Source organism: Pundamilia nyererei, unplaced genomic scaffold (assembly GCF_000239375.1).
Source record: "Pundamilia nyererei isolate P.nyererei 1_Seehausen unplaced genomic scaffold, PunNye1.0 scaffold00266, whole genome shotgun sequence".
NCBI lineage: Eukaryota > Metazoa > Chordata > Actinopteri > Cichliformes > Cichlidae > Pundamilia > Pundamilia nyererei.
In genome coordinates, this window is record NW_005187667.1 from 427,576 (window position 1) to 436,282 (window position 8,707).

Here is an 8,707-nt window from a genome sequence, read left to right on the forward strand (position 1 = left end):
GTGTGTATCTGTGTGTGTGTGTGTGTGTCTGTGTGTGTGTGTGTGTGTGTGTGTGTCTGTGTGTGTCTGTGTGTGTGTTTGTGTGTGTGTGTACACACCTCCAAGGTTGTCCGCTCGGCTGCAATAAGCAGAAAATGAATGTGAGTACATGTTTGAATATGAACATAGTGAAACATTAGATCAGAGTTAGCGTGTGACGTTAGCGTGTGACGTTAGCGTGTGACGTTAGCGTGCGACGTGTGGAGCTGCTCGGGTCTAATTCTTCATCCGTGTGTTGTTTTTCTGGTTTGTCATGTGTACAAAGTGTTTTGTAAACTCACCTTGTCGCGCGTGTTGTTCGGTCCTGTGACGATGATAAAACAAACGTCATTCACAGTTTGATTCCAAACATAAAGTTCAGTCGTGTTGTTTGTTTTTCTTTATGTTTCGGTGGGACAGGCCACCGTGGGAGGGATTTCCTCCAGCCCTTTCGGCCTGCACAGGTGAGTCAGCGGGCCGAGATCAGGTGAGGTCATTTACCTCTGATGGGGGACGAGTTGGATCCTGGACCTCTGCCTGGTTTGATGTGACGAAAGACCTGCGGTGGCTCAGGAGGCACTGAACACAAACACATGAAGAGCAGCTTTAACAAGGAGCCCAGAGGAATCACATGACCTGAGAACATGTCATGTGATCAGCGTGTTTGCAGGAAGTTACTCACGCTTTCCAGGAGGTCGTGGACCACAATGAGGGGAGGGGTCTCTGCGAGCGTCCATGGGCTGCTTTGATAACACACACACACACACACACACACGCAAACACACACAGACACACTTAGCAAATACTTAACAAACTATTCTAAAGTATGTGTGGCGCCCTCTGTGGAGACACTCGGTACTACGATAAGCTTGACTCACCATCCGAGATGGTGGCGTAGAGACGGGGGGGCGGGGAGACACAGCGGGGGGCTGACTTCGGGACACATGGTTGTCTACACACACACACACACGTTTATAAAGCGTGTTTGGTCGTTATTTTCATCTCTGTTACAAACACTGAAACAAACTCGATGACTGCGTCTGGAGTCAGAAATGACCCAAATGATGATTCGATGGTAATATTTTCTGGCGTGTGTGAACTCATGAGGGTACCAATGTAATCCCCGTCCCCGATGGGCCGGGGGGGGCACAGCTTGTGGTCCTCTGCGGGTTCAGAAGGAGGCGGCTCGTAATCGTTACCCGCGTCCTGGTCATCGTTTGGGGACTCGTAGTCTCCCCCGCTGCCGTCATCGTCGCTGTACGGACTCTCGTAGTCATCGTCAAATTCATCGTCCTGACCGAGGAAACGCAGAGAGAAGCTTGTGTTGGGTGGACGTCTAACACATGTATATCCTTTAAAATGTAAATGTGTACAATAATGAATCATCTTTGTGTAATTATTATTTATGTGTTCTATCTAATGTCACCTCTGTCATCGCTCTCATGTGTATTTTATGGTGTTTGCGACATCATGAATTTTGTTTTTATTCAGTAAATAAATCGATCAACTCACAAACTCGTCTTCGCCCCATCCCTGAGGCTCAGAGTTGATTTCTGCAGAGGAGAAAGCAGCAGGTTAGCATCTGTGTTTCCAGATGTGACGAAGAAATAATCACAGAGACTCAAATCACTGACGACACGACGAGCTTTCAGACTTCGTAATAATACTGCAATTAGGTAAATATCTATTACAGATCCTTACTCATCATCGCGAAACTATGTGATAATGCTAACCTGTTTTTATTGTTGTTTCTATTTCCTGTGAACTTTTATTCCAGCTTTGTCAAAATAAAATATTTACACTTCATCACAAACACTTCCTGCTTCTGTTCGATTGGAAAGTCCCCGTAAAACGGCAGCACACCCAACATTATGTTTAAGTTTCACATATCAGGAACTCTGATCTGGTGTGACGGAGGTGAACGCAGTCTGATGGAAACTACACTGAAAATTCCACCACATTACAAAGGATTTTATTCTGAAACAACTAATACATGCGACGATTATTCAAACCATCCATGGCTCTGTGTAGAAACATTAAACATTAATAAATTCTTACCTGGTTCTTGATATTTGGACGTCCTGTGAGAAAAAAAGGTGTGAGAAAGTCAGAGCTGAGTCAAACCTCAGCGCTGCTCAGGTGATGTTTTTAAATAGATGTAAAATAACCACAAAGACAAAAAACAGTGTGCAGGAAACACGAACAAAGCTCTTTTATGAATCAACTGTAAAAGTTTTAGCACCTTCTTCTGATACTAATTTAAGTTTTATCAAGCAAACATCCAGAAAAACAGTCTTTAAGCAACAACAGAAGTCAACTTTCCCTTTTAGACTTCACTTAGAGATAAACTCTAATATAAAGAAACGTGAGTCTGTATGTTGTTATTCGTGTAAATAAGCTGGCCGTGACAGAGCTCCCAGTACAGCGTGTGCCTCTAAGACAGACGACAGCTAGCATGAAATGTTGGCTCGCACCATTCAGCAAACAATTTCACACAAACCACATTATAACAGCAACCAGCGAGCTAACGTCAGCGTGCTGCTCAGAGTCTGCATCAGTTTCATGTACTCAGCAAAGTCTTGATAAATGTTTGAAATCATTAACAACAAATCAGTGCCCGGAGGCGTTTCAGGTGGTTGTTTGTTCAGACATGTGATGCTAAAATCGACCCTTATTTAACGTTACGATCATTTTAGCTGCTAAAGTAGTTTGACAGGTCGGTCAGTCGCTAATTCAGACAGTGTTTTACCAGCAATAAAGCTAGCAAGCAAATAAGCTAACGTTAGCCAGCTAGCCATTGCTTAGCAACGCAACATGAATTTTGCGATTAACATGAGGTGATGCGTTTCTCAGAAAACGGTTTGTGTGAATCAACCTTCACTGTCTGCTGGCGTGCTCCATGAGCGAGCCTTTCAGAATAAGATACAGGTTCTTCTATGAACACAGTCCAACAGTATTCTGGCCCTATCTGGACTTTGTGCTTGAACAGATGTATAGGAGACACCAGTGGTTACCAGACTGTCGTTTCATTGCCACGATTAAAGCACAGGCTGTTGTTATAAGCAGAACATGAACGTACTTTTTAATAAAGAAGCCTCCCCTCTTCTCCTTCTTGTTGATTTCACTGTTGAGTTTGGAGATCATCCTGCAGAGACATGGATACACGACGTCACAGTGTGGTTAACCCTCGCCTGGGTCTCCCTCAGCGTTCAGACTATACCACATAATCAGCACATCTAACATCAAACACCAGCTTTGGTTACAAGTGAAGACTTTCTGTTAACAGTACTGATCCAGTAAAATGTCTCTCAATCAAAGCTGTGGCCCAGGCCGACTGCAGTACCACAGCGCAGCAGCAGGGGGCAGTACTCACGGAGTATGAAGTTTAGGGAATTTCTGGAGGTCGTTGTCGCTCAGATTCTGCAAAAACAAACAGGGTCACATCCTTCCCTACACCCTTCTTTTCTTTTCCAGTTTTATTTTCTTGAGTTGAACTCACCACAAATCTGGAACCAGAGATGGAGTGCTTCAGCACGACTTTGTCACAGCCGGACAGATTCATCTGCAACAGGGACGTCACAGGGACATATCATTCAAATATGAACACATCTATTTATTATTATTGTTTTATTATCACTGTTTCTTATTCGATTCTTTTCTGTCTTCCAGGAAATACCGATTCTTCCTCACGTATGGACGTGATGTTCTCCGCAGACGATTCTGCGAATATGAAACATCTAAACTAACACACTGTGGCGGAGGTGTGGTCCCGGGCACGGCTGCAGGGGAGGAGTGGTGCAGTGGGCTCAACGGGGCGGTGCTGGAGATGCCGGTGAGAACAGCTGATGGCGATTTGGACTGATAATGGTTTCCTTCCCTTTTTATAGTGAGACGGAGAGGAGCAGGGAAATCAGCTGGGACCGGCAGCTGTCAGACTGTGTTCATATCATAACCTGGGAAAACTATAAATAAATGTGGAAGCTGGTGATAAAGACCTGTGTGTGTGTGTACCTGTGTATAGTGCATTTCACACACACGCAGTGACGCAAAGCAAAGATAAGAATCGGTTTCTGATGTCACAGTTGCTGGCGACACCGCCTCGCTCCAGACTTTCAGCTGTAACTGCTTATGGACGGGACTGAAGCGTTAGCGTCATTTTGTCCCACACAGACTTCCTCAGATTTCCTGCTGATTCTCAAAACATAGCCAAGCACGAGCGACTCGTCGGCATCAGTGAGATGAGCTCACAGAGCTGGTCTGAGGTTCGACACAAACAGGCATCGGCCTCTTTTCCACGTTTCGTGTTGTCATGACGATTCTTCTTCTTGGTGCAGAACGAGCCCACGTTTGAACAGATTTGATAAATGAACACGATGCAGCCTGAGTGGTAAAGGAGTCTGTGGGTTGCATCCACCAATCATTAAAAGCCTCTGACATCAGACGCTATAAAAGAATCGCTCGGAAACTTTGTGTCGCGCTGATAGAGCCAGTCTTTTATGCTGATGAAGCACAGAGTGCAGATAGGGTGGAGTAGGTGGAAGATGGAGATAAGGGACGAGTGCATCAGAGTCAGAGAGGCTGAGGTGGTTTGGAAGAAGCTCAGAGGAGGTTCATGGATGTAGCGAAGGAGGACATGAACAGCGTGTGACAGAGGAGGATGCTGGGGTGGACGATCTGCACGGGACTGAGCGAACGTCCCGCAGGCTTGTTGTGCAGAGATCAGTGAGGAGACATTCAGAGTGAAAATAAGCCCACAGGGATTTCTTCTACAGAAGTTCACCCCATGATTTGAATGTTTGGCCGCGTCTGTAACAAGTTACAGTTATTATCTCCCACATGTTGCTATTCTTGCCTCCGAGCACGCATGCTGAAACACCATAGGCCTTAAATAACCCCATCAAACCCCAAATGGAAAATAACGACACTTCCTGCGGCTCTGCGCCGACGTACAGCTTTCATCTGCTCCACCTGCCTGCTCCGATACTTTGCACCATCAAACTGCTGCTCAGTGACCTAAAAATAATCAGACGTGATCAGATGTTAAAGTCTGTTAAAGTAAGACGAACTGTTTAGATTATAAGAGATGCACAGGAAGGGGAAACCCGGCAGTTTGTCACATCTCACTCCTCTTCATGCATGCCGCCTTCAGACGCGAGCAGCTAACGGCTAACGCTGCTGCTTCTGAAGTGTAACTGACACCCGGCTGCCTTTGTCCTTGTTCTCGGGGACTTTTATCCAAACGCATCACAAACACTTCCTCGTTAAACTTCTCTGAGTCGTTACGTCACAGCGTTTGAACTTCTGCAGAAAAATGTCACCATCCCTACGATCAGCAGGAAAGCTGTACGCAATCACGCTGTGGCAGAGCCGACGACAGTTACTCAGTCCAGCCTTTAACTACAGATGCACAAAGCACCAGAAGCATCGGGCTGACACATGAAGCTGGCTGCACGTCTGATCGCATGAAAGTTTGCATTATTACCATTGTTTGACTGACCGTCTGAACTGCACCTCTGCATTTTGAATGACATCATCAGTGAGGTCACTGCACTAACAGCGAGCCAGAGCTTTACTGAAGTGTTGTTGATCAGCACGCTACGCCAATGTTTCAAACACAGGGAATCAAACACCGAAGCTGCGGTCACCACGTCTCATCGAGCTCCGTGTCGGGCAGGTGCAGCAGCTCACCTGAGCCTCTGAGGTGAGCTGCTGCTCACTAACGTTCGGTTTGGTTCACGGCGCCGTCTGAGCATGAGTCAGCTGACCCCGCCGCTCGGAGGATCCCGAGGAGCTGAAAACGAGGACGTACACGAGGACGCACAAACAGTACGGACGGAGGCCTCACCCTTCTCAGGTAGTCCGCCAGCTGTTGCGGGTTCCACCCCATCATGTCCGACCTGGACGGCACGCGGTCCGAACTCATCCTGCTCGATGCTCAAAGGCACGACGTCAGCCCGGCTGCTGTCAGACCCAGAGCACGCTAACATCTGAGAGAAAGAGGCGATCTTTGAGCTCGCTCCTCGTCCTCTGAGGAAGTGATCGGGCTCGTAGTTTCTGCGCCGTTGTTCTCCTTCAGCCCGCCGTCTGACTAACGGGCCTCGCCGCCTCTTCCTGTGAAGACTCAGACGTCTCTGAAAGACAGAAAAGCAAAGAGCTGCGAGCGTCTCAGCTTTTACTTCCCCAAACCGAGTCGTCCGGTCTAACTGCGCGAGCGTCCGTCCGGCAGCGCAGGCAGCAAAGAGCAGGCAGACATGTCACCCGGGCCCAAAATGGCTTCCTCCTCCTCCACTCCTTCAGTCTCTCTCTCTGCGTCTCTCTTTCCTCTCTCTCTCTCTGAGAGGAAGTGAAGTGGGGGATGGATGAAGGCAGCATCACCCCCACCCCCCGTCTGACCACAGAGCGGAACAGCGTCTGCAGCTGCACCCACTCGCTGCAGCAACGCTGTTGAAATGCCAAACAGAGGAACAAACGAACCCCGGATCAGCTGGCACTGCCCTGACCCCGGGTCAGCCCGACGGAGGGCCTCCATCAGTGCCGAAGGCCAGGGTCGTTACCCAGCATGCATCTGTGCAGTCAAGCCACCTCTGCACATTCTGAAAAATGTACTCCAAGTATTCAAAGTAAAAGTATTGTTTACCAAAACAGTTTGTGTATCGGGCTGTGAAATGTTTACATCTGCTGTTTAACATGGGGGTCTATGGGGACGGGCTCACTGCTGCCTCTGCTGGACGTCAGAGGAACTGCACCGCTCAGAGCAAACCTGAAAAAGTCGGGACGAAAACAGGAGCTCATATTTTATTCGTGATCGAACACAGAAAACAAAAGATTAAAGTGAGAGAATGAGCCATCTCAGAAAAGCTCGTGCTGAAGAAGCGGAGGAAGATTTACCAGCTGATCATGTGACCTGTCAGCAGCTCGGTCACATGATCGAGGATAAAAAGAGGTTCTCAGAGAGGCAGAGCTTCACCAACATGAATCATGTTCCTCACCGTGAACAGTTCATCAGCGTTCTCAGAGAAGCTGGAGGACGCTCTGTGGGATGAGGCCGATGACCGTGAGCTTCAGCAGATGAGTCTCAGGAACACTCCCTGAAACCTGCTGGACGTGCCGTCCACACGTGCAGGTTACAGCTCCACCACAATGGAGGTGGTCCGTCCCAGCCAATCAAGGACGCCGCGCCGTCAGACTGAAGAGGGCAGGGAGCGTCCGGCTCGTTCTCAGGGCTCAGGTCAAAGCCTGCAGCTCTGTGTGGCCTTCATGTTTGAGCAGGACGATGCTAACCTGCAGCGCAGGAGAGGGGACACACGGACCTGTCCCACGTTGTTGGACCTGTGGTTGTTCTTCATTATAAGAGCTTATTTATCACAGGCCCAACATTTGATTTTATATGAAAGAGCAAACACAGAGGGCAAGCCGCTGCGATGACACCGATGTTTTAAAACGTCAGTTTTAAACGAAACGATAAACTCAGAAACACGTCGTCCCACTTTGAAGTCTCACCTGAGTCGTTTAAACTCAGATCATTGGACTCATGGATGCTTTGGCACTAATGTGTCTCCATACAAACTGGAGAGAAGGATGGAGTGATGGATGCGCTCATGTTTCACTTCTTCCCACTAAGTTTAGCTCAGGAAAGCCCCTCGTCTGCTACCTCCTCCTTCCCTGAGGTCACATGGCTCAGTGACTCAGGAGCATGCAGCACCATGGCAGAGGTGCATGATGGGAGAGCAGACATGTAAACAAGGCGGTGGCAGCTGACGGTAACGGCTCGCTGCAGCGTGAAAAACAAAACCCCGCCTCCATTACAGCCTTCTGGCTCCTGATTGGACCATTTCAGGAAGCAACAGCGTTTGTTTATTTGTTTGTTTATTTGTTTGTTTAATTACTTTATTTTTAAAAAATGACAAATGAGTCACAAACAAACAAAAACACCAAAACACAACATCTGCAAACACATGTTGCTGTGTTTAGTTGCAGATGTCGTGTTTGGTTGCAGATGTTATGTTTAATTGCAGATGTGTTTTTGGTTGCAGATGTTGTGTTTGGTTGCAGATGTTGTGTTTTTGGTTGCAGATGTGTTTTTGGTTGCAGATGTTGTGTTTTTGGTTGCAGATGTTGTGTTTAGTTGCAGATGTTGTGTTTAGTTGCAGATGTTGTGTTTAGTTGCAGATGTTGTGTTTAGTTGCAGATGTTGTGTTTAATTGCAGATGTGTTTTTGGTTGCAGATGTTGTGTTTGGTTGCAGATGTTGTGTTTTTGGTTGCAGATGTGTTTTTGGTTGCAGATGTGTTTTTGGTTGCAGATGTGTTTTTGGTTACAGATGTCGTGTTTTTGGTTACAGATGTCGTGTTTTTGGTTACAGATGTTGTGTTTGGTTGCAGATGTTGTGTTTGGTTGCAGTTTTATGTTTGGTTGCAGATGTTGTGTTTGGTTGCAGTTTTATGTTTGGTTGCAGATGTTGTGGTTTTGGTTGCAGATGTTGTGTTTTTGGTTGCAGATGTTGTGTTTTTGGTTGCAGATGTTGTGTTTTTGGTTGCAGATGTTGTGTTTGGTTGCAGATGTTGTGTTTGGTTGCAGTTTTATGTTTGGTTGCAGATGTTGTTTTTGGTTGCAGATGTTATGTTTAGTTGCAGATGTTGTTTTTGGTTGCAGATGTTGTGTTTGGTTGCAGATGTTGTGTTTGGTTGCAG

At 47.1% G+C, this 8,707-nt stretch overlaps 1 protein-coding gene across 1 annotated transcript in view; it reads right to left on the bottom strand.

Annotated features, from left to right (window-relative positions):
• Window positions 1-6,998, bottom strand: part of lcp2a (lymphocyte cytosolic protein 2a) — a 13,708-nt gene extending 6,710 nt beyond the window's left edge. The window contains exons 1-12 of the mRNA XM_013915194.1: window positions 5,864-6,998; window positions 3,518-3,580; window positions 3,392-3,438; window positions 3,098-3,163; window positions 2,077-2,099; window positions 1,531-1,571; window positions 1,131-1,311; window positions 897-970; window positions 701-758; window positions 520-597; window positions 321-343; window positions 99-118 (exon numbers count right to left, since the gene is read on the bottom strand). Of these exons, the coding sequence (XP_013770648.1) occupies window positions 99-118; window positions 321-343; window positions 520-597; window positions 701-758; window positions 897-970; window positions 1,131-1,311; window positions 1,531-1,571; window positions 2,077-2,099; window positions 3,098-3,163; window positions 3,392-3,438; window positions 3,518-3,580; window positions 5,864-5,941 (752 nt within the window). The 5' untranslated portion in view covers window positions 5,942-6,998. The remainder of the gene's footprint in view (window positions 1-98; window positions 119-320; window positions 344-519; window positions 598-700; window positions 759-896; window positions 971-1,130; window positions 1,312-1,530; window positions 1,572-2,076; window positions 2,100-3,097; window positions 3,164-3,391; window positions 3,439-3,517; window positions 3,581-5,863) is intronic.
• Between the last annotated feature and the right edge of the window lie 1,709 nt (window positions 6,999-8,707).